The sequence below is a fragment of the Aspergillus puulaauensis genome, chromosome 3 (genome assembly GCF_016861865.1).
Source record: "Aspergillus puulaauensis MK2 DNA, chromosome 3, nearly complete sequence".
Taxonomy (NCBI): domain Eukaryota; kingdom Fungi; phylum Ascomycota; class Eurotiomycetes; order Eurotiales; family Aspergillaceae; genus Aspergillus; species Aspergillus puulaauensis.
In genome coordinates, this window is record NC_054859.1 from 3748937 (window position 1) to 3771864 (window position 22928).

A 22928-nucleotide genomic window follows, 5' to 3' on the forward strand; every position below is an offset into this window, starting at 1 on the left:
CTGGGTTTTAATTGATTATGTGTACTTTTATCTTCAATTTTGTCTTCCTTCATTTCCAGTAATGTCTTGTTTGGAGTCCAGTATATAGCATTGCAACGGCGCTTCAAGGTATATCACACATGACAATCAATACACAAATATTTACATATCTAGAAAACTTCACTTTTCGAGAGTGTCGATCCGAGTGATCATACCCAACCCTAGCCTAGAGACCTCATTTAGAATCGCCCTGCGATTGATCGAAATAGTGGCATCCAGTTCGGAGCCACTCGTCCCTTCCGGCAATGTTGAGTATGCGAGACCCAAACTCCAGCCTTTCGACTTTGAGGTCTGCGGGTTCCAGAGTCCAGCAATGATATCAGATTGCTCATTCCCAGAGAAAAAAAGAATACTGGATCTGAAGCAAGCCTGGAAATCACAAAGTAACGCTTTGATGATATCTTGTTTGCCAGGTCGAGCTGGATCCCTCGACGCGCTGAGGTTTTTAAATTTTGTTACCGCAGCTGAACGGTCATGCAACAGCTTCGAGTCTAGATGGATGATAAAATCGTACGGTTCAAGTGCGGGAATGAAAAGTTGCGATATATCAAGTCCAGGCCCATTTTCCCGTACAAGTTTCATGACGGTCTTTGCGAGGGTGCAAATCCGCGCAGCAACCACTTTTGGGGGCATTTCGTACTGCGTCCATGTTACGCCTTCAATGTCGATATCAGAACCAATAAACATAGATACGCTATTCATCGCCGGGTCAATACTGCGCCATGCGGCAAACCGCGTCCGAATTGTTTCGATTGCTGATTGGTCCAATTCACCACCAAGATCAACGGTTATCGGCTCTTGCTGCCAGTCCCATTGTGAAATGGAATGTAACGTTCTTAAGAAACCGGCCATCACACTCGAGGGCGTCTCCCAAGGGTGTGGCTGAGCGAATGCCCGCACCACGATCAGCTCGATTAGCTCCTCATTGACGTGCGCATCGAAGAGATGGCAACTGAACCAATATTTTACCAAGCGTATGGTAGGTGACAGAAGTGGAAAACGGGTGCATAGCGTTTTGACCGCTTGCGAGAGGCGCGGGCAGTGGATGAAGAGCCTCTTGTATGCAGAAAGTGCATAGGAAACTTCTTGCTTTGTTTGCGTACCCGCACCTTGTTCTCTGATTTTTCGTTCAAGTAATGTTTGCTCACGGTCATGATGAATTCGAAGGCGAAACACCACTCCAGACACGTGAGTAATGTCCAGAAATGTGTTATTAAGTATTTTGCTTTGTTCATTTTCCAATCCCACTTGGGCCGATGAGAAGTCACCAAACTCGGTCAAGGCATCCCCTATCTTCACAAGGAAAGCGACCTTTGTCATCTGGACAGCTATAAGATCGTCCGGCCATCGTGCGGAGCTCTCGAACTGAAGCACAACGTCAACAGGGTTAGCATCACGGTTTCGCGCTACACGAAGTGCCGTATATCGAAGCAACGAACTAGCAGGTGCCAAATGCCTAACAGTCAAAGGAACACCCTCCATGGTTTGGATCGATTTTTCCAGGGTGTTGAAGGCATTGTTGATCAGTTGGAACGCAGGGCTAGAATACAAGAGTATTCCATCGCCGTTGTTTCGGAGTTGTACATCAAATTCGTCACCGAAATAGCTTATATCGTCTTCAGAATAATGAAAGTGACGGTTCAGAACATGGAGCAGGATTTGATGCACTATCGAAGCGGACGAATCTTCGGACCATACCAAACTTTCGCGAATGCTGCCATCTTTGAAACGTCTGAGCTCAGCCTTTTCACCCCAGAATTCCCTGAACGATGTAGCTGCTTCCTTCTCTTCTGCAGATGGACCGTGATCGACCAAACGTGTAGCATTCTCAGAGTTCATAAGCAAGCCCACCAGAAGGCTGCGCTTCCCTGATTTTCGCAGACCTTTCATTTCCACAGACCAAGGGCTACTAGATGGGCTGGAAATGTGAATAAGATCGACCCTGTCCCCAAGCGCATTCAGAAGCAATTCGTAAATCGCGCGCTCTTTGTGGAATGTAGCAAGTGCATCACCATTTTCTGTGACCGAAAGTGTGATAAGCCGGTCAAATCGAAGCAATGGTTCATCAATTTTGAGAATGAAAACCTTTTCGAAATGGTCATCCCGAGACTCGTTCAACATTCTAAGTGTTATCCCTGCTTCGCGGCGAAGTAACGAGTACGACCAGGGCGTCATCTTGTAGAGAATGTTCAGGCCTCTCCTGTCGTCATAAACCACAGGAGCTCCGCTTGGAAACGAAACATCTGAAACTGCAAACAATAAAGGATCTGTTAAATCCTTTCCAGCAAGAAACTGTATAGATGCTTTGAATAGCTGATAACTACTGTATGACTTGAGGAGGACAGGTTTGCCATTCGGACCCCCACCTTCGAGCAAAAGTGCCATGAGTATCGAAAATTCAAAACCTCCAAACCCGCCACTGCGAAATGACGACCCATATCCGCGTTGCTTGAGCCATATACGACCCAGAACGCATGCATCTTTGAACGATCCACAGCTGAAGACGGCTGAAGACAGAAGCTTATGATAGTCGGCAACAGTGGCTTCCGAACGGAGGCATGAGTTGTACAAGGGAGTAGGTTCCTGATTCTTTTCCTCTCCTTCTGAACCCCGTCGTACGCTGTTTTTCATTGGAAGGGTGCGTCTGATAGGAAACAATGTGCTTTCAACCGCTGTGATGATGCGAATCTGGAACTTTGAACCTCCGTTTCCAGATCTTGAGGAATGTGGGGACTGTAATATAATAGTAGGGCGAAGAGGGTCCCCATCCTGGAGTTGGAATTTCAGGTTCAGGTCTATACCTTTTTTGTTTCTGATTCCAGCAGCAATGCAAGCCACATAGTACGCTCGTTTATGAAAATATCGATAATTGGTGTAGTCTTTTTCTCGGAAAATTGAGCTTGGCATTGTCACAGACATATCGACAACATATGGTGCTACCGTTTTTGTGCCCGTTCTAAGCGCAAAGCTTCCAACCACATTGACGTTGGCGGGTCGAGCAAACATAACCGAGTATTTGGTATCCTTTCCGGGATGCGGTTGGGGGTACGGAACAGCAATACCATGCGACTGGCGTAAGTCCTTCTCAGCTTCCGATGCCTGTTTGGCCGGTTGTTCTGGCAGGTTCTCGATCAGATCCTTTAGCTCATGAAGGGTGTCCTTGATCGTCGCGAGTTGTTTGTCGTAAAGTGGCCTTGACTCTGTAATCAATTCGTCTAGTTGTAACTTGAAGAAACTAGATTTGTAGAGTCCACTAGCAAGGGCTATTTCTGCAGAGCCAGCATTTGCCATGTGCCTGGTTGGCCTTGAAGTATCGGTCGGTTTTGAGCCGTTTAATCCATTCATTTTGAGTGACCGGTCTGCGCCGATGGCTGCATATGAAGACGTTGCGTTTTCGGTATACGAAACACTATCAGGACATGGACTCAGCTTTCTTCGCTTCCCTGTATAGCTCGACATCCTCAAAATGGTGGTCTGTGAGATTCGAACAATTGAAGGTCCAACAAGCGTCAGTTCCGAGTCTCCCAGACTTTTTTTTTCTTGGGCGGTAATCTAAACTCCGACCGCCGATAGCATCACGTGTATGTGTCACATGACCAGTTCAAGAAAAGCAGCATCAGTCTGTCAAAGACAAAAGAAATATTAATAATACTATAGACTACATAGTTAACTGTAGTGATGCTTGTTAAATGCACAACTTACTCTTATATTAAGTTGACTTATAACTACTCCGTAATAAGATTACGTGCTTTTAGACCTGCAATAAAGGACTATGTAGTTAGTTAACTAACTTAAGCCAAAAGTGTGTATGAATCATCATCCAAATTCTACCTAACCCGGCCGCGCCGTCGCTGCAAAATGTCCGCAATACATAATTGGTTGGATTTCCTCCATCTCATCGCCGAAGTCGCTGGCCGGACCGCTTGCTAATTTCTTGTGTGAACTTTAGTTGTTCCTCAATAATTCTCATATTCTTTTATAATTCTGCATGTGCTCATTCAGCTTTTCGCATTAACATTTTCCTTCAGCAACATGCTTCAGGAAACCGGAGGTCCAGTGCCTCCCAACACGGACCATGTATGTATAGACCCGCGTACCCCACGTACATCTCACAAGAGTTAGCCATGTATCAAATGCTTTGGCGTAACTTTGATCCTAAATTCTCGCTGCTGACAGTATCTAGGCTGTCAGCGCATCACTCCCCACGTGGGAGTCAAATGTGGCATATGAGGAAGGGGAGCTGGTAAATACGATGAGATGCGGTTATCCTCGATTCTTCGTCCACCCGATCATTCAGGAACTTGTTGGGGAAATCATGTCTCGCTTCGCGGACCCGGACATAGAGACAGCGACTTTATTCCCTTCACCGAACACCGCACGAATGTGTCAATCGTTCATGTCATCGAGGATATCACCTGAAAAAGCACATAAAATCCGTGTCATGGACCTGGCTCCCACTCAACGTCTGGAAAGTGAACTCACTGCCATTAAATCGCTCCTTTCATGTGTTGTATACCCAAAAGAATATGCAAATATCGCGAAACAAGTGTGGCAACATTCTGGCGATGGCGTATCCAGCCGACGAGGAGAGTTCTGCCTTGGTGCTTTGAAAGATGGTCTTCTTGTGGAGAAAAAGGGGGATACGGCAGATTCCGCATCGCAAAGGATTTCTAAGGGCCCTCGGAGATATCAGGGACGAGGTTCAATAAATGGGCTGGGCAAATTTGCACCACATGGTGTAGCTTCAGCCAACGAGCCCTTAGAAGGGCGTGAATCAGTCCAGTTCATCGAAGAACGTTTTGGGCGGAATTTAAGTACTTCACTGGCTAATCAAGCAAAAATTGCTGTACGCAGGCGAATAGCAGGCGTCTTAACCGCAGATGTCGAGCTGAGCGAGGCGTTGGAGAAAACCTCAGAACAAGGAAGAGTAACAGGACTTTTGGAGTCAGATGTTTTCCTTTTTCCGACTGGCATGAGTTCGATCTTTAATTCACATCGATTGTTGCTCAAAACTAAGGGTCCTATGAAAAGTATCTGTTTTGGATTTCCCTACATTGATACTTTGAAAATCCTTGAGAAATGGGGCCCTGGCTGTGTCTTTTATGGACACGGCTCTTCTGAGGACCTAGATGATTTGGAGTCTCGGTTAGTCGGCGGGGAGAGATTCCTGGCTCTCTTCACCGAATTTCCGGGTAACCCCCTTCTCAAGGCTCCTGATCTGAAGCGAATTCGAATTCTCGCCGACGCGTATGACTTTGCCGTGATCATTGACGAAACAGTGGGGAATTTTCTCAATATCAATGTGCTCTCTCATGCAGATATTGTGGTCAGTAGTCTGACCAAAATTTTCAGCGGAGACAGCAATGTCATGGGGGGGAGTGCAGTGTTGAACCCCCACGGACGGTACTATCAGGCATTAAAAAATACATTCAGCCAGGAGTATGAAGACAATTTATGGGTAGAGGATGTCGTGTTCCTCGAAAGAAACAGCCGTGACTTCGTGTCCCGCATCGAAAAGATCAACCATACAACAGAGGAGATCACAGAAATGCTCAAAGAATCCCCACTTGGTGAGGCCCCCTCCAGTCGTTACATAGATTTTTTAACTCTAACTGCAGTTTAGTCAAAAATGTGTACTATCCTAAATACAATCCCTCATTGCCTTTGTATGAGGCATTCCGCACCCCTAACGGCGGCTATGGGGGTCTTTTCTCGGTCACTTTCTACACAACAGCAGAGGCGATTGCATTTTTTGACAGCCTAGAAGTTTTCAAGGGCCCTAGCCTTGGGACTAACTTTACTTTGAGGTGAGATTTCTCAGTTAAAAATTGTTAAATTTGGACAGGCCCCTAATCGCCTGCCTTAGTTGCCCGTACACATTACTCGCTCACTACGGTGAACTTGAGTGGGTATGTATCTAAGATCTTTTTTTTTTTTTTTTTTTTCATTATCATGGTGCTTCGATATCTCTAACTTCTTGCACAGGCAAGTTCGTTTGGTGTAGAATTTGACCTGGTGAGAGTAAGCGTTGGTTTAGAAGATGCACCGTTTCTTCGGGCTAGAGTGCAACAGGCACTGAATGCGGCTGCTAAGACATCTAATAAATAGCCGGCCAAACCTAAAACAGGGTCTATGAACAGTATTCGAACTACTATAGTTAATTTGACTACCCCGGTTCTACATATTTTTTTCCAGGTCAATGGTTTGCGTCAGAATAACACAGTAAACTAGTAAGGGCTGCACTGTTTGCCGAATTGCAGTTATTAGCCGAAACTAGGGGCACAGTAAATCAGGACAAGGGTGTGAAGTCACAAAAAAATCCCAGGGAATTACACAAACAGGCGTGAAGTATTGCAGGAAAACATGAGCAGAAAACCTTCAATGATGGCATAGGTTCCACCGGCTCAGCCATCGTTCCCCGATGTCAGGAAGGCACCTAAATCTCCGCTGCCCGATCGCCTCAACGCCTGACTCATAGTTTCAATGTTCAAGTCACCACTGAAACTAGGGGATAGTGGTCTCTGAATAGCAAGATGTGGGCTCTCAGTATCCTGCGCAACCCTGTTCGGAGAGAGCTCTAGGCCCTTGAATGATGCTGAAATGCTCGTCGGTGGAGAAGTTCCAAATCCATGGGAAGACACCGGAGAGTATAACGGTGATGGAGACATGTTGGGAAATACTGTAGCCGATGGATTTGGACTACCTGCGCCCCTTTGAAAAGAGTCGCTGCCAGGAGGGCACTCCCCTGTTTCCGCACTTTCAGCATTTACAACATCAGCAAATGAGATGAAACTTAGACGCCGAATGTCGTTTGCGTCCAGACTGTGTCTGGTTGACTGAAGCTCTTCGGTATCACCGGTATCTGTCGCGGTTGGATCAGGTGATGGCGATCGTAACGACTGCTCTGCGGGAACACTATTCGCAGTGGGGAGATATATATTCTGGGTAACAATTTCAACGGAGTCTGGGTCGAGTTTGTTGTCGGTAATTGCTTCGGAAGATGCCTCCAAGACCGGAGGAATATGATTCTCTGTCCGGATGTGTGAAGGAATTGACGACGATTGAGGTAACAAAATATCTTCTTGCACATTGCGTTCGAAAATCAAGGATCCAGGTGAGTTGGCCTGAAAAGGAGACCGTTGGGCGAAGCGTTCTGGCGATGATGGAGACCTTTGGGGGGTCCTTCCTCGTGAAGGCGAGTGTGAGCTAGTGCCTGGCGAAAGTGTCAACGGTCTTGAACAAACAGCACAGGCAGCCATTGCTGGATTCGAATCGTAAATCATGCCCATAGCAGAGCTTTGGTCTTGATCATCGTCCTCTCCCTTCTCGCAATTGCAATGTTTTGGACCCAAAATCCGCATCGGTTGTGCCGGCTCATGTTTACCCTTAATGTGAGCATCACCGGACATCGATTGCATGGCTGTTGGGTTATTTTGGGTCTGTCTGGTCGGCGCGCTGTTATTTTCGGCTTCCATAGCACCGTCCGCCACTGAAACCCTGCAATTCCAATATACAGATAGGTAAGATGGAGTGGTGCACTCAAGGACCAAGCATTCAAGGCTCGTCCGGAATCAATAAAGTAAGCGTCGGTTGTGTCACGGAAAGTAATCGATACTGGCATCCAACCCGTCGGTCGATCACCAAGGTCGCAGGCGGAGGCAAAATGGAGCCTATTGATATCAAGTCATGAACAATCCACGGCCTATATCATTTTGCGGATAGCTCGTAGGCGAGAAAAAGCACGAGGCTCACGTATCAGCAAAACAGAAGCTACCGGACGCTCAGGAAACCGTAGGTATAATAAAACAAGGTATCAGATGTAGACCGTGCACCAGGCTCGTTGAATCCAATAAGCGTGGTCGGGCAATAGGATCAAAAGAATAAACTAGCTATGCACATAGGTTATATTAGTGTGACAAAATGAAACATAGTTTTGAGTAAAGTAAAAGGACATCAAAAGCTGCCGAAGAAACCTCGGAAGAAATGGGATTCATTACTACCAGGCTTAAATTGCTAGTGATGATGTGTGTTAAATTAATGTAGAAATCAAATGGACACATGACACCTGCCAAGAAAAGTTAACTATGGTGGGGTCGCTGCATAAATACGAAGTGCTTGAGTTCTAGTGAACTAATGAACTACTAGTTAATTTGCCGTCGCTGATAAATTATGTAATCCTTCCATTCCTGTCACGAGACAATACACGGAAAAAAGTTGACAGTCCCGGAATCTGTCCCCCAGGAATCTTTGCTGTGTGCGCTCTCAAACCGGGCGTCTGTCCTAACTCCTAAAGGCACACACGCGCCATCTTCAAGCAAACCACAGCAGTGCTTCCAGTATGTATATCATTCAACCTCCTTGTTCTATTCGCTATGTGTTTTGGTATATATTACCTAAATTTGTTATGCTAACTGCTTGTTTAAAGCGACCTGCTCTGCTTGTGTTCAACCTCCTTAGCCTGTGTAACTGTGCCGCGCTCTAATTCATGACAGCGTCAGGCAAGATATTAAAAATGGCGGCTTTTGTTACGGCCTCTAGAAGACCTATTCTGGGTTTGCCATTTCTCCTACCTTCATGCGAGCTAGCCTCCCTTGAGTTGCGGCGGACCCAATCCTCTTACAGGCGCACAAAACAACGCCTACGAGTCAAACCAGATGCTTCTTTCGGCTTGTCCTCAGATAAAACTCATGATCATATCATCTTCAACCCTCCATCAAGCTCTCCATCTGTCTATCACACGCCGACGAAATTCCTCCCGTCGAATGACGCTCGAAGAACACTTCGGGCAGATAACCATGCCAATTCACAGAATTTGGAAGAGCTTCCGTCTGTGTTCAAATCATCTATTGAAAAGAAATATCACTTAAGCCCGTCAGACATAACCGAAATTCGCAAACTTCGATTGAGCGATCCAATGACTTGGAGTCGGGCAAAATTAGCGAAACGCTTTGATTGCTCACCGATATTCATTGCACAAGTATGCGAGGCAAGTCCGCAGAAGAAGGAAATTCAAAAGCAGGTTTTGGAAGCGGTACAGTCAAGATGGGGTGCAAAACGCCGGATGGCCAGAGAAGATCGCAAATTGCGAAGAGAGGCCTGGGGTCGGGACGACTAATCATGGACTTTGGTGGGCTTCCCTATATTTGTACTATCTTATCTGCGCTACTCAGTCTTTGCTCAGGGTTCTCAAAAGAGCTGTCGATAATCGGTCATCCATCATGTACAATAGTAGCTAAAACCGTTTCGCAATGTACTGAAGGAAAGTTGAATAATCAATTGCTACCTAAGTCATTATGTGTGTATATCTATAACTTATAGTTATCTGCTCTCTGCCTCCCATATGCCTCATATCGTTCTTTTTTCCCCTCCCGGTTTAGAGCGAATCATATTTACTCAATTGGATCTTGGTTCTCCGTCCCAACCGGGATCCAGCGCGCTTAGCTTCGGCGTTAGGTACTCTTAGGTAAACCCACCCAGAGGTGCAGGAATCACGAGCCCACGACAGAATGCCCCTCCTCCGCCAGGTCACGACTTCACTTATAGGACATAAACCATACCTTCCATCGTCTTTATCCCTCGCCAGGAGATATCAGGTACCACAGATTAACGGTCCTTCAAGTTGGAACATACGCCATCTATCGTCGCGCCAATCATTTTACGGCCATATCAGTGACCTCAAAATGGCGCCTCAACTCGAATCTTTTTTCAAGCAGTGCGTATCTTTTGATCGAAAATGGTGAATACTGTTTAACATAAGCATCCGGTTCTTGCAGGGTAGACGATCTGTCTGGCTCGTTTATTGACCGTAAGTCTCCGCATTCGAAGGTTGCTCCGATCATATGTATTGATGAAGGCCAAAAGGTCTGCGCAAGGCTGTGGCAATTCCGTCCATTTCTGCGCAGGATGAAAACAGAAAGGATGTCGTCAAGGTATTTTTTATATAAATCTCGTTCCTTTACGCTCCCTATACTATACTAACCATCGCCTACTTCGTCAAGATGGCAGAGTTCCTTGCCTCAGAGCTGAAAGCCCTGGGAGCTGAAGTACATCAAAGACCACTCGGCAAACAACCCGGAAAGGAACATTTGGATCTTCCCCCGGTAGTCTTGGCTCGATATGGTAATGACCGAAATAAGCGAACTATTCTAGTGTACGGTCATTACGACGTCCAGCCTGCATTGAAGGAAGACGGCTGGGCTACAGAACCTTTTGAACTCACCGTTGATAACAAAGGGAGAATGTTTGGCCGCGGAAGTACCGACGACAAAGGTCCGGTTTTGGGCTGGCTGAATGTGATCGAAGCTCACAAAAAGGCTGGAGTTGATTTCCCCGTCAATCTACTCTGCTGCTTTGAAGGTATGGAAGAGTACGGCTCGGAAGGTCTGGAGGAGTTTATTTATTCCGAAAGTAAGGGCTTTTTCAAAGATGCAGATGCTATATGCATATCAGACAACTACTGGCTCGGGACCGAGAAGCCGTGTCTGACATATGGACTGCGGGGATGCAACTATTACTCCGTCAGCGTTTCGGGTCCTGCTCAGGACCTCCATAGTGGCGTTTTTGGAGGCTCCGCACATGAGCCTATGACGGACCTTGTTAACGTCCTGTCTAAGCTTGTGGATCCGCAAGGCAATATTCTGATTCCCGGCATCAATGATCTTGTTGAGCCGGTCACAGAAGAAGAGAAGTCGCTATACACAGACATAAGTTACACCATGGAGAATCTTCACGAGTCATTAGGAAGCGAAACAGGGATCCACCCAACTAAGGAAAGAACACTTATGGCTCGTTGGAGGTATCCATCGCTGTCCATTCACGGCATCGAGGGAGCCTACTCCGCCCCGGGAGCGAAAACTGTCATCCCAGCAAAGGTAACTGGCAAGTTCTCCATTCGAACCGTTCCCAACATGGAGAGCTCGGATGTAAACAAGCTTGTATTTGATCATATCAAGTCAGAGTTCTCTAAGCTGGGTAGCAAAAATACGTTGGACGTATGGCTTCAGCATGACGGGAAGTGGTGGGTTGCCAGTCCCAAGCACTGGAACTTTGCGGCCGCAAGCAAGGCTGTGAAGCAAGTATTTGGGGTTGAACCCGATATGACTCGGGAAGGCGGAAGGTATGTATTGTTGCCAACCACTATCCATAGCTTATCTGCTAATCCAACTTTAGTATTCCAATCACTCTGACATTCGAGGAGGCTACTGGTAAGAATGTCTTGCTTCTACCTATGGGGAGTTCAACCGATGCGGCACATTCCATCAACGAAAAACTCGACAAAAGGAATTATGTTGAAGGGATCAAGCTGCTTGGTGCTTATCTCCATTATGTGGCAGAAGAGCCCACAACAGCCTAGATGATTACCGCGGCAAAAATTTCGTGGGACAATTGGGTTACCAAAAAACATGCAACAGCAGTATAGCGTATAGCAGTAGCCCGCATCGATGAACCCCTTTCTAAGAATTCTCTTTATCGCCGTTATTGGATTCAAATTCCAATGTACACCGCAGTATCGGATTCACTCGTAGAAAGACGTAAGAGTTCATCGTTGTGGGTTTAGTTATTGATCACGTGAGTGGGTGCCGCAGCAACACGCCAACGCGCCAACGCGACTTTGGTGGCTCAGCTATTATTAGCAGGAAGAAAAGACAAAGACCAATAGTATATTCGTCGTCAATGCCTTCTATCTCAGATCCTTCCATGATGGTAACCGAAAACTTGATACAATAGTTATCTCGGAAAGGAAAATCTCTTGCTATTCCTCAAATAAATACCTGCGTCGCAATCATAATATGGACGGTCTTCAACTTTACAATTTGATAAGGATATCTTCATTAATGCAAAATGCCAAATCGGAAACGCTCACAAGCTTCGCAAGAGCTCATTGACTCGGTCGACGAAGATGAAATACAGGGCCATACTTTTGCGTCCCCTCAATCGGTGCGTGCATTGTCCCATTACAACCTATAGAACTAACATTTGAATCTAGAGGAAACGTCCCCGCGTATCCGGTTCGCCTCAGTCTAACCTCTCCAAAGACAGTTCTGGAGCTAGCGATGGTGGGGAAGAAATAGAGCAGGGCCCCAGATCAGCTGCCGCTGATCTCGATCAGGATGAAGAGGAGCTGGAGTTACTTGCGACACAAATAATTCAAGAAAAATACTCGTTTGCCAGTGATGAACCCAATGTGCCGTCAGAACATGGAATTCTTGAAAGGGTCGAATGTTATAACTTTATGTGCCATGATCACTTCCAAGTCGAACTGGGCCCTCTGATTAATTTCATCGTGGGTAAAAATGGCAGTGGAAAAAGTGCTGTTCTCACGGCCATAACTCTCTGTCTGGGGGGGAAGGCATCAGCTACCAACCGTGGTCAGAGCCTCAAGAGTTTCGTCAAAGAAGGCAAAGAGTAAGTGTTGATTATTGTTATTAAGCTGGTCGGTTCTGACTTCTCTTTTAGGTCCGCGACAATAGTTGTTCGAATCAAAAATCAAGGCGACGGCGCTTACTTGCCTGATGACTTTGGAAAATCGATCATCGTGGAACGACATTTTTCGAAAAGTGGTGCAAGTAGCTTCAAGATCAAAGCAGAGAATGGGCGCATTATTTCGACAAAGAGAGCTGAGCTCGACGCTATCATTGATCATTTTACGTTGCAATTCGAGAACCCCATGAATGTCCTATCGCAAGACATGGCTCGCCAGTTTCTTAGCTCCTCGAGTCCCGCTGAAAAGTATAGGTTTTTCGTGAAAGGTGTCCAACTAGAGCAACTTGACCAAGATTACCGATTGATTGAAGAGTCCGGTGACCAAATCGAGGAAAAACTACGAAGTAAAGAACAGGATATTTCTTCGTTGAAAGATCGTCGAGATGCAGCACAAAAGAAATTAGAGATGTCGGACCAGCAAGAGTCGCTCAGAAACCGGGTTAGAAATCTCCGAAACCAAAATGCATGGGCACAGGTCGAAGAACAGGAGAGGGTATGGAACATAACAATTCTGTCTAGGTTATAGGACTAATTGGTACAGGTTAGAGACGCTTTAGGAACCGAGCTATCTAGAACAGACAGGAAGATAGCCGAGGCTGAAGCTGGGATAGAAAGATACGACGCAGCAATTCGTGAAGCCGAGGCCGAAAACGAAACAGCAACCGAATATTCTAGGGAGGCGTCTATGAAAGTTGCCAACGCTCAAGGTGGAAGGGGGGATATGCAATCCAGGTTAGATGAAAAAATGAACGAACGACATGATCTCCAGGTACTATCAATTGCACCCACAATCTCACCCCCTACCTGACCACCGCATTTAGGCTGAGCAACGCCGAATTCGAGAGCATCTTAGGGAGACAGAAACAAGAGTCGGGGTTCTACGACAAAGAATTGATCAAGAAACCCAGCGACTGGCCGACCTCCATGGTGGTGGCTATTCCCGGAATTGGGAGGAACTTGAGCAAGCCAAACATGATGTCGTCGAAACTCGTACAAGGAGCGATGAACATCAGCAGAATGCGAATCGAATATACGATGAAATAAAAGCGGCCGAAGACCAAGAAAGGAGAGCAAATCCACCAGTCGCACAAGCCAAGCGCGATGTCAAGGAAGTGGAGTCACTGTTGCATAACCTTAACAGAGAAGGCGAAAGCAGAGACTCAGGCTTTCCCGACGGGATGCCGATCCTTCTGAGAGCAATCCAACAAGAGCAAGCATTCAGCGAAAGGCCTGTAGGACCGATTGGGAATTTTGTGACACTTCTCAAACCAGAATGGTCATCCATTTTAGAGAGCTCATTTGGAGCGACCTTGAACAGTTTTATTGTTACTTCAAAAAGAGACCAAACCGTCCTATCTGGGATCATGCAACGAGTCAACTGGTAATGCCTAACGCAGTTTTCTCTAACCACATACATCATATACGTTCCTTGTTGCTAACGATGGTTTTAGTTCTGTCCCTATTTTCATCGGCAGTGGTGGGCGTTTAGATACGTCACAGCATGAACCAGATCTCCGATTTGATACTGTGTTACGAGTACTTCAGGTGAGAAGGTGCGTACCATGAATATGATATTTAAACTAACGCAAAGATACCAGATCGATAACGAAATTGTGCGAAGACAGATGGTCATCAATCATGGGATAGAACAAAACCTTCTTATCGAGAACCTTGAAGAAGCATCCTCTGTGCTATTTGACGGTGAAAGGCCGAGAAATGTCAAGCGCTGCTATTGTATTAACCAAACAGACAGAAGGCGAGGCATTCATTTGTCTTATAGTCGGTCTGGTGAACCAAGTCAGGCTCCTGTTTCAGTTTACAATGGCAACCCCAGGATGAAATCTGATCATGACTCCCAAATAAAGTAAGCATTTTGCCTTCCATTCTAGATAGAATGTCACTCACGAGTGTATCTCTTAACAGAGTACAACGCGATGTAGTTGCAAATCTCAGACAAGTCCTAAGCAGCCGAGAGGAAGAACTACGCTCTGCGCAGTCTCACCTAAACCGCTGTAGGCAGGCTCGCGAAAGGTACGAGAGAAGGAAAAATGAACTTCGTGTTGAGTGTCAAAGGAAAGAAGACCGTGTTGAAGAGCTCGAAGAAGCGCTACAGAAAGAGAGTGGCGAAAATGGTGATCTTGAGGTACTCCAGGCAAACCTTAGGGATACTGAAGAGGAACGACGTCTTAATGAAGGCTCCCTCAAAGACTGTGCAGATGCTATGACCGATACGATGCAAAACTTGAAAGAAATCAGGCAAGAAATGTCGGCCAAGGATGTCGAGATTGCTCAGTTCAAAGAAGAGCTCCGGGTTGCCGAGAGCGAGCAGCATTTGGTCTCAGACAAACGACGCAAGAGAATTGGTGAAAAAAACACCGCAATCGAGCATATAGAGGACTTTCATCGAAGCAGATCCCGTCTCAAACAGAAATTGGAGGAGTCTGAGGCTAGGGTGCACGATTACTGTGAAAAGGCTGGTTTGGTTTCAGAGCGAGTTGAGATCGACCAGGGTGAGACTGCTGCCAGCCTAGACGAAAAGCTAGAGAGGCTTCATCAAGATATCACGCGATATAACCGAGAGTGTGTCCATGAATGCTTTTTTTCTGGTCTATAGGTACACTACTAATATGGTTTTAGGCTGGGGGGCACTCGAGATGAAATTCGCGAAGAAGCAGAGAAGACAAACAAAGATTATCAGCAGGCATTAAGACAAGTGGAGGAGTTCCGCCTCCTTGTTGATGTACTACACCTTTCAATCTCATCTGCATCAGTGGTTGTTACTAATAAACAAAATACACAGGTTCTCAAGTCCACCCTCAAGCACCGTATAAAGCGCTGGCATAACTTCAGGTCACATATTTCCTCTCGCGCGAAGGCACAATTTACGTATCTTCTTAGTGAAAGAAGTTTCCGCGGAAAACTCCTAGCAGACCACGAGAACAAGGTTCTAGATTTGCAGGTATTCTCACATATCAAACCCATACCACGACTCATACTTACTTTGTAGGTTGAACCCGACATCACAAAAGACAGCAGTGAAGGGCGTGGCGCCAGAACATTGTCTGGCGGCGAAAAATCCTTCTCGCAGGTCTGTCTTTTGCTAGCGCTTTGGGAGGCCATGGGATCACCTATCCGCTGTTTAGATGAATTGTAAGTAGTGGAATACCGAAGGCAATTTGGAGTCTCCGCTAAAACTTCGTCGCAGTGATGTTTACATGGATCCTATTAACAGAAAAATGGCGATCGATATGCTCGTATGTGTCCTACCTCCACTTTCATACACACAAATGGGGCGCTAAACCAGCTTCCATAGATGCATGCCGCCAGACGGTCGATCGGACGCCAATTTATACTCATTACACCCGGTTCAAGGGCTGAGATTAGTCTTTCGCCTGATGTTAGAGTGAAAGAGTACGTATCGTGATGGGTTCTATCAAAGCACAACTAACTATCTTGTAGGTTGGCAGAACCGGAACGAGGGCAGGCAAGGTTATCGTTTCAGCAGTAGCAGCACCCTCTGGAGAACTTCTTACCGATCGATATATGTCTCCCGGACACCACATAACTTAATTTTTGACTTTATAGCAACTGTGATAAACCATGTTTGTGAACTACAGCATAAAATACATCATGGGTAAACCGTGTAGTTTCCATTCATCCCAAGGAGAACGCTCTGAATGAACAAGCCCCATTATGTGTAGCAACAATCATTAATTGAGCCTTGAAATAATAACAAAACTGACAATAGGGGATTTCCAGTTGCTACAATGATAATGTAGAAAATTAAGCTCTTTGAGGGCTCGGCATAAAAGTAGTATGACGGGCTTAAAGGGCGGCGGTGGCAGCTCGCCAAAGGGCAACACATACCTAGGTCGTATGGGGAAACCCAGCCGGAGCTAATTATTCTCCCACCGACGAGTATGCCATTATTTTTTTTACCGCCTCCCACCGACAACCTACTACCTCACTCAACGTCAAGTCGTCAACCAACATCAGCACATTCACCACGCTACACCCCTCTTCGAAATCCGCAACCACGTGCCCTACCCTATCTATCCTATCCCTCCCAAATTGCTCTGAGGCCCTATACAGTGCACGCTCAGAAATTCAGAACAACCTTGATCGACTCCACCACCCACTGTATCGGGTGGTGTTAAGCGTACACCTTCTCTCCACTACCTCCCTTCCTTTAACTCCTCGTCTTATCTGGTTGAGGGCTTGCTCTGGGTGTTTTCAAATTTTAGTACGATTGGATCGCCATCCATAATTCTACCCTTTGCAGGAATCGAGCCTGCACTTCAACAATACCAACCCACAAAATATCGCTCATAATCTACAATGGCCGACGCTCTCGCAACGCAGCTGAATACCACAAGTCTGGAGTATGCGAATCTTACTAAATTGTTAGCAACTTAGCTTTACTAATGCTCCTTACCGAAACAGAGATGCAAGTTCAGATCCGAAATGGAAGGACCAACTGAAACTACCAGCAAAGGATGGCAGACCGCAAACAGAGGTTCGTCGTATCTGAAACAGCCGTTAACAGTTTGGCAGTCCTGACTTGCTATTTCAGGATGTGACCGCTACCAAGGGCCTAGAGTTCGAAGACTTTTACATCAAACGCGAACTTATGATGGGCATTTTCGAGGCTGGATTCGAAAAACCTTCGCCTATTCAAGAAGAAACTATTCCAGTAGCCCTTACTGGGAGAGATATTCTGGCCAGGGCAAAAAATGGGACAGGAAAGACTGCCGCCTTCGTCATCCCTACACTTGAACGCATCAATCCTAAAAGCACGAAAACACAGGCCCTTATTCTTGTTCCAACACGAGAGCTTGCACTTCAAACATCGCACGTCTGCAAAACTCTCGGGAAACATCTCGGAATCAACGTCATGGTAACTACTGGAGGCACTGGTTTGATGGATGATATCATCAGATTAAACGATGCCGTCCACATTCTCGTGGGGACACCAGGAAGAGTGCTAGATCTTGCAAGCAAGGGCGTCGCTGACCTGTCTGAATGCCCTACATTCGTTATGGATGAGGCTGACAAATTGCTTTCTCCTGAATTTACACCTGTGATTGAGCAGCTCCTCTCATTTCACCCCAAAGACCGGCAAGTCATGCTCTTCAGTGCCACATTTCCAATGATTGTCAAGTCTTTCAAAGTGAGTTAAGAGCCCCTTATTGTATAATAATTTTCCTATCTAACATTAACAAACAGGATAGGCACATGCGCAACCCTTACGAGATCAACTTAATGGACGAGCTCACTCTTCGCGGTATCACTCAATACTATGCATTTGTGGAAGAGAAGCAGAAGGTTCACTGTCTCAATACGCTTTTTTCCAAGCTGCAGATCAACCAGTCCATCATTTTCTGCAATTCGACTAACAGAGTGGAACTACTCGCAAAGAAAATAACTGAATTGGGCTATTCATGCTTCTATTCACATGCTCGCATGCTCCAGCAACATCGGAATCGAGTTTTCCACGATTTCAGAAATGGTGTCTGCCGCAATTTAGTATGCTCGGATCTGTTGACACGTGGAATTGACATTCAAGCTGTCAATGTGGTCATCAATTTTGATTTCCCTAAAAACGCCGAGACCTATCTCCACCGCATTGGCCGCTCCGGTCGTTTTGGACATTTGGGCTTGGCAATCAACCTTATCAACTGGGATGATCGCTTCAACCTATATAAAATTGAGCAAGAGTTAGGGACTGAAATACAGCCAATCCCACAGAACATCGACAAGAAGCTCTATGTATATGAGTCTCCGGACACAATTCCCCGGCCAATCTCGAATCCCCACCCTCAAACCCAAGGAGCCACCGCAACAACAAACGCAAACACCGGTGACCGTCGCCATCATCACCACCCTAACGGTGGACATTATCAACCCAGGGGAAGAGGCTCGTACCGCGGGGGCCGTGGACAAGGTCCACGTCGCAACTTGCAAAATGAAGTGGCTAGGTTCAACCCTTCGCAGGGGCATCCTACCGGAAAATCACAGGCCCCAGCGCAAGTTTCCTAGGCTAGTCTTTGGTTACCACAACTGAAGGGGCTCTCGCCTTCTCGAAAATTTACATTTGTCGTGAATATGCGGGGCTTAAAGTTAAGGTTACTGCTCCTCGTCTAACTCATACCCATCTCCCACCTTGTCGGTGGGCTCTTTTTTATCGCCATGTATCATCTTGCTCGACAACTATATGGCACTGGATTTACATGCCCTGCTTTACCCTAAGATTACTACTGCTGCTGCATACATATCTCGCGTTATCCTTCTCACATACTCGCCATTCTTTGCGTTGCGAATGGCTTAAAGTCTGGGACATGTGACACCAAAATGTCTCGGGCAATTTTATATGTTCTTTCGCCGTTCACAATTGTAAATACTCTTCTTTGTTATTCCCGGGCCTCTTCCAAAGCATGATTCGGAGTTTTCGGTCCTGTCTTTGGTACAGTGTTGGTTGGGTGCCTGTTGACGTTTTCCTGGTGCCCTTACTGACCAGTGATGAACCATATTTCAAATCCGTGTACTGGCCCCGTTGTGAAACATACTCAGGAGTTTTCAGGTTTGGTCTGCGCTATCCTCGGGGCCGTCATCTTCATTATGCACTTGACTGGAGGCGTTCTCGCGTATGGCGCGGTTATATCCAGTGTTGATCCGTTTGCTTGCTCCCTTTCGCTTTTATCTTACATCTCATTTGCTGCTCTGTTTTATCGGCCTTTTCTCGGTCTTCATATCCAAGGTGAGCTCCAGCATTACTTTTAAGTTGATGCCGTTTGGGTTGGAATTACTGGACCATCATGGTTTATTTGTGCACACATGTCCATCCTAAGCTCGCAAAAATTCTCGGGCCGTGTCTCTGTTCATCTCGAGGGCGAGAGAAGTGGTGGGTGAGGGTCTTCCCGTGGTCTACGGTAATGGTCACGAAAATCAAAAGGACAACTGATAATATGAAGGCAAGAGTAACCACGGCCTATACTTGTTATGATACAAGGGAAGGCCCTTGACTGGGAACGAAAGGATGTGGGAGGGGGTGTTGAAAAGGGTTGGAAAGGGTTGGAAAAAAAAAAAAAAAAACAATGAAGAAAAAGGGAAAACCGGGGGAAAGATTGGGAATCTAGATGCTATCAACGTTACTGGTGCCGCGTATCTCGAACTGTCATCTAGCAAAAATGCCAATTATTTCCCTGACAATTAGCGTAGTGAAACACCTTGCTGGCATTCCTAATTACCAGTAACCATTTTCAATATCCACTAAGGTAGACAAACTCCCGGAGATCGTGCAACGTGCAAGAATCCTCGCGAATAGGAGACGGAGAGAGAAGCCGTCAGATTGCGGTGCGAAATCGGCCTATCAGGGTCGGCCGCTGGAGGTATCCGAGGCTAGGTCGGCGTCCCGCAACCACCATGCTCTCGATTCATAGTACTCGATAAACGTCACTCCCTCGTTTTCGCAATGGCTGCGATGAGAAACGACCAAGGGCGCAAGGTTTGTTTAATTAAACCTTCAACACATTGGAACTTCGCTAACCACAAGTAATCCTTCCCCAGCCAAGCAGCTTGAGATCTATTCTTGCGGGCTCTACTGCTGGTGCAATCGAAATCGGTAACGTCGAAGTCCTCTTTTTGATGCTTGGAGAAGTTGCTAACGTGATTTAGCAATAACTTATCCAGCCGAATGTATACTTATCGATCTCCCGTCCCCTTTCCTTGAGTTGAAATATTAAGTGGTTTTTAGTCGCGAAGACTCGGTCGCAACTCAATCGCAGACTGCCTGACTCGAAGAAACTCCCATGGCCACCGTTTGGGAAACAATGGTATGCCGGCTGTACAACTTTAATCATCGGGAACTCTTTAAAGGCTGGTATTCGTAAGTCTTGCGGCCTATGTTACATTGTTCGGGCTGGTGTGATTCTTATATGTGTTTAGGCTTCGTCGCCTTCGACTCGTTCAAGTCAATGCTTCAGGATGAGAATGGAAAAATATCGGGGCCAAGGACAGTTATAGCTGGTTTTGGTGCTGGATTCACCGAGTCATTGCTCGCAGTTACGCCGTTTGAAAGCATAAAAACCCAATTGTTGGTTTTATCCAATGTTCCTGTCAACTTCATCCAAGGATTCTACCTCTACCATTACTGTTCCATGTGTAGCTAATACCGCGTTTTTCCCCCAATTCGCACAGGATCGACGACCGCAAATCTCCTAATCCGCGCATGCGCGGGTTCATTCACGGTAGCGGAGTGATATTTCGGGAGCGAGGCATTCGCGGCTTCTTCCAAGGCTTTGTTCCTACTACGGCAAGGCAGGCGGCAAACTCGGCCACTAGGTTCTCGAGCTACACAATGCTGAAACAAATGGCGGAGGGTTATGTTGCGCCTGGCGAAAAGCTAGGAACGGCGAGCACCTTTGCTCTTGGGGGCATGGCAGGTCTGATTACTGTGTATGCCTAATAGGAATTATTGCATCAATATGTCGAGGGACTTTACTAACGGCAGTATACAGATACGTCACGCAGCCCCTTGACACGGTCAAGACTAGGTTCGATCACACGACTTGCGGAATAATCGGAAGTAGCGCTGACCACTAAGTAGAATGCAATCACTAGAGGCGAGCAGAAACTACAAGAACAGCTTTGTCTGTGCGGCAAGAATTTTCAAAGATGAGGGCCTACTAACCTTATGGTCTGGAGCTGTTCCCAGACTAGCGAGACTGATCATGAGTGGTGGCATAGTATTCACCATGTTTGTTCAAGCCAAGGCCTCCTGTTTGTGGATGATTTGCTGACTTTCTACCAATAGGTATGAGAAATCCATGGACCTGCTTGACTCCATAGATCCCGAAAGGAAATATCTATAACACTGAACCACAGAGAACCAGGCGTTATCTTAAGTGGTAATGCGGGCGGTTTCAATATAACTGTCACATCCATGAACATAAATACAGACTGTATATGCAGTAGAGAAAGCTCAATTGACCCCGAATTTCAGTGTACAAACCTCGCAGCTATTTTGCTATTTCCTTTTTATTTTTCTATACCCCAGACGTGATTGCGAGTATTTCGCGGTCAATCAACCAAGACCGCACGCTGTCCATTACCGTTTCCAGGGTCTCGCCTCCCTCCAACACGTCGTCCAAATTATGGACAGTGAAACCACTTCGGTGATCTGTGCAGCGGCTCTGGCCGTAATTATAAGTTCGAACTTTATCCCCCCGGCCCATCCGTGCTACACCACCCATCACACCTCTTCGTAACTCGACTAATTCCTGCTCTCGCGCCTCTTGTCGAGCTTCAGCCAACTTTGCTCGTAGTATTTGCCACGCCTTTTTGCGATTTGCATGCTGGGACCGGGAATCTTGCATCGAGACCACGGTGCCAGTGGGTACGTGAGTGAGGCGGATGGCTGATTCGGTCTTATTCACATGCTGACCACCAGCGCCGCTGGCTCTCATTTTCTCTGTTCGGACTTCCTGTGGATCTATATAGTAATCACTGTTGGGGTCATCGAGATTAAGCGCGCTGTCTTCCCCTATTCCTGTGTCCGGGAAGCTAGGGAGAACCATCACACTAACAGCGCTTGTATGCGTGCGGCCCTTAGCCTCTGTAGCTGGGACTCTCTGAACTCGATGTACGCCTGACTCGGTTCTCAACAGATCATATGCCCCACCCGCGTCAATTTCCAATACAGCCTCGCTCAGACAGTCTTCTCGGCCGTCTCCAAGTTCTCGCTTTATCACAGCAGATCGTAAACCCCGGCGAACACAAAATGCAGTATACATCTTTAGTAACTCGAAAGCGAATATACTAGCTTCATCCCCGCCTGCACCTGGTCGGATCTCCAACAAACACGGGAGGTCTGCGAAAGGATGACGGGGAACAAGAGCGCGCTTCAGATCGTCCGATACCGTAGTCAGTGTAGCCTCCGTGGTTTCTAACTCCTCGACAGCGAGAGACCTTAATTCCGCTTCAGCATCTGGGTCCTGTAGCATGGACTTAAGCTCCGATATGGACTATGTAATGTTAGTTGGAAGCCCAATTGGCTTGGGGCGAGCAAGCGGCAGACCTTATTAGCATTGTTCCATTCGGCCACTGCTTTTGCAACCGGGCCTAGTTCGCCAACGCGCCTTGCAGTCTTAGGATCGAACGACGTCGCCAGTCTATCCAAAAGAGTCGCATGTTCAGTCGCTAAAGAGCGGGCTCGTACTAATAAAGCAGGAGAGAGGCCACCATCTAAGAATCCCGAAAACTATCATCAGTATCGGACATCCGAGGTGTAGGAATGTTGCATACCGGTTTGTACACCTCTCTGCTGGTAAAATGACCTTTGATTCCATAAAATTCGAGCAGACCGCAGAATGCATCGTGAGCACACCCAGGGGGCTGAAAGCATCGTG

General features: G+C 46.6%; 9 protein-coding genes across 9 annotated transcripts; 6 read left to right on the forward strand and 3 right to left on the reverse strand.

Moving 5' to 3' along the window:
- Nucleotides 1-159: 159 nt before the first annotated feature.
- APUU_31497A (rRNA-processing protein UTP22) lies at nucleotides 160-3498 on the reverse strand (the record flags this gene model as incomplete). The annotated part of the gene is made up of 1 exon (XM_041702709.1): nucleotides 160-3498. One exon carries the CDS (start codon nucleotides 3496-3498, stop codon nucleotides 160-162), a length of 3339 nt encoding a protein of 1112 aa, XP_041555466.1.
- Nucleotides 3499-4071: 573 nt separating this feature from the next.
- On the forward strand, nucleotides 4072-6147 carry APUU_31498S (cystathionine gamma-synthase; the record flags this gene model as incomplete). Its single annotated transcript, XM_041702710.1, has 5 exons — nucleotides 4072-4116; nucleotides 4223-5609; nucleotides 5663-5846; nucleotides 5906-5948; nucleotides 6025-6147. The coding sequence occupies 5 exons, from the start codon at nucleotides 4072-4074 to the stop codon at nucleotides 6145-6147; spliced, it is 1782 nt and encodes a 593-aa protein (XP_041555467.1).
- A 296-nt stretch (nucleotides 6148-6443) lies between these two features.
- Nucleotides 6444-7514, reverse strand: APUU_31499A (uncharacterized protein; the record flags this gene model as incomplete). Its single annotated transcript, XM_041702711.1, has 1 exon — nucleotides 6444-7514. The coding sequence occupies one exon, from the start codon at nucleotides 7512-7514 to the stop codon at nucleotides 6444-6446; it is 1071 nt and encodes a 356-aa protein (XP_041555468.1).
- A 1010-nt stretch (nucleotides 7515-8524) lies between these two features.
- On the forward strand, nucleotides 8525-9154 carry APUU_31500S (mitochondrial 54S ribosomal protein mL58; the record flags this gene model as incomplete). The annotated part of the gene is made up of 1 exon (XM_041702712.1): nucleotides 8525-9154. The coding sequence occupies one exon, from the start codon at nucleotides 8525-8527 to the stop codon at nucleotides 9152-9154; it is 630 nt and encodes a 209-aa protein (XP_041555469.1).
- A 565-nt stretch (nucleotides 9155-9719) lies between these two features.
- APUU_31501S (M20 family dipeptidase) lies at nucleotides 9720-11392 on the forward strand (the record flags this gene model as incomplete). The annotated part of the gene is made up of 5 exons (XM_041702713.1): nucleotides 9720-9751; nucleotides 9813-9844; nucleotides 9901-9968; nucleotides 10038-11155; nucleotides 11209-11392. The coding sequence occupies 5 exons, from the start codon at nucleotides 9720-9722 to the stop codon at nucleotides 11390-11392; spliced, it is 1434 nt and encodes a 477-aa protein (XP_041555470.1).
- A 488-nt stretch (nucleotides 11393-11880) lies between these two features.
- SMC6 (DNA repair protein SMC6) lies at nucleotides 11881-16030 on the forward strand (the record flags this gene model as incomplete). Its single annotated transcript, XM_041702714.1, has 14 exons — nucleotides 11881-11976; nucleotides 12026-12444; nucleotides 12496-13015; nucleotides 13064-13291; nucleotides 13344-13903; nucleotides 13974-14067; nucleotides 14121-14386; nucleotides 14446-15102; nucleotides 15160-15262; nucleotides 15323-15481; nucleotides 15530-15672; nucleotides 15728-15776; nucleotides 15836-15933; nucleotides 15982-16030. The coding sequence occupies 14 exons, from the start codon at nucleotides 11881-11883 to the stop codon at nucleotides 16028-16030; spliced, it is 3441 nt and encodes a 1146-aa protein (XP_041555471.1).
- An 830-nt stretch (nucleotides 16031-16860) lies between these two features.
- dhh1 (DExD/H-box ATP-dependent RNA helicase DHH1) lies at nucleotides 16861-18561 on the forward strand (the record flags this gene model as incomplete). The annotated part of the gene is made up of 4 exons (XM_041702715.1): nucleotides 16861-16904; nucleotides 16966-17038; nucleotides 17096-17692; nucleotides 17749-18561. The coding sequence occupies 4 exons, from the start codon at nucleotides 16861-16863 to the stop codon at nucleotides 18559-18561; spliced, it is 1527 nt and encodes a 508-aa protein (XP_041555472.1).
- A 1862-nt stretch (nucleotides 18562-20423) lies between these two features.
- Nucleotides 20424-21392, forward strand: APUU_31504S (putative mitochondrial tricarboxylate transporter (Ctp); the record flags this gene model as incomplete). Its single annotated transcript, XM_041702716.1, has 5 exons — nucleotides 20424-20614; nucleotides 20719-20976; nucleotides 21039-21074; nucleotides 21128-21277; nucleotides 21335-21392. 5 exons carry the CDS (start codon nucleotides 20424-20426, stop codon nucleotides 21390-21392), a joined length of 693 nt encoding a protein of 230 aa, XP_041555473.1.
- A 174-nt stretch (nucleotides 21393-21566) lies between these two features.
- APUU_31505A (putative mitochondrial translation release factor (RF-1)) lies at nucleotides 21567-22924 on the reverse strand (the record flags this gene model as incomplete). The annotated part of the gene is made up of 3 exons (XM_041702717.1): nucleotides 21567-22544; nucleotides 22598-22764; nucleotides 22825-22924. The coding sequence occupies 3 exons, from the start codon at nucleotides 22922-22924 to the stop codon at nucleotides 21567-21569; spliced, it is 1245 nt and encodes a 414-aa protein (XP_041555474.1).
- Between the last annotated feature and the right edge of the window lie 4 nt (nucleotides 22925-22928).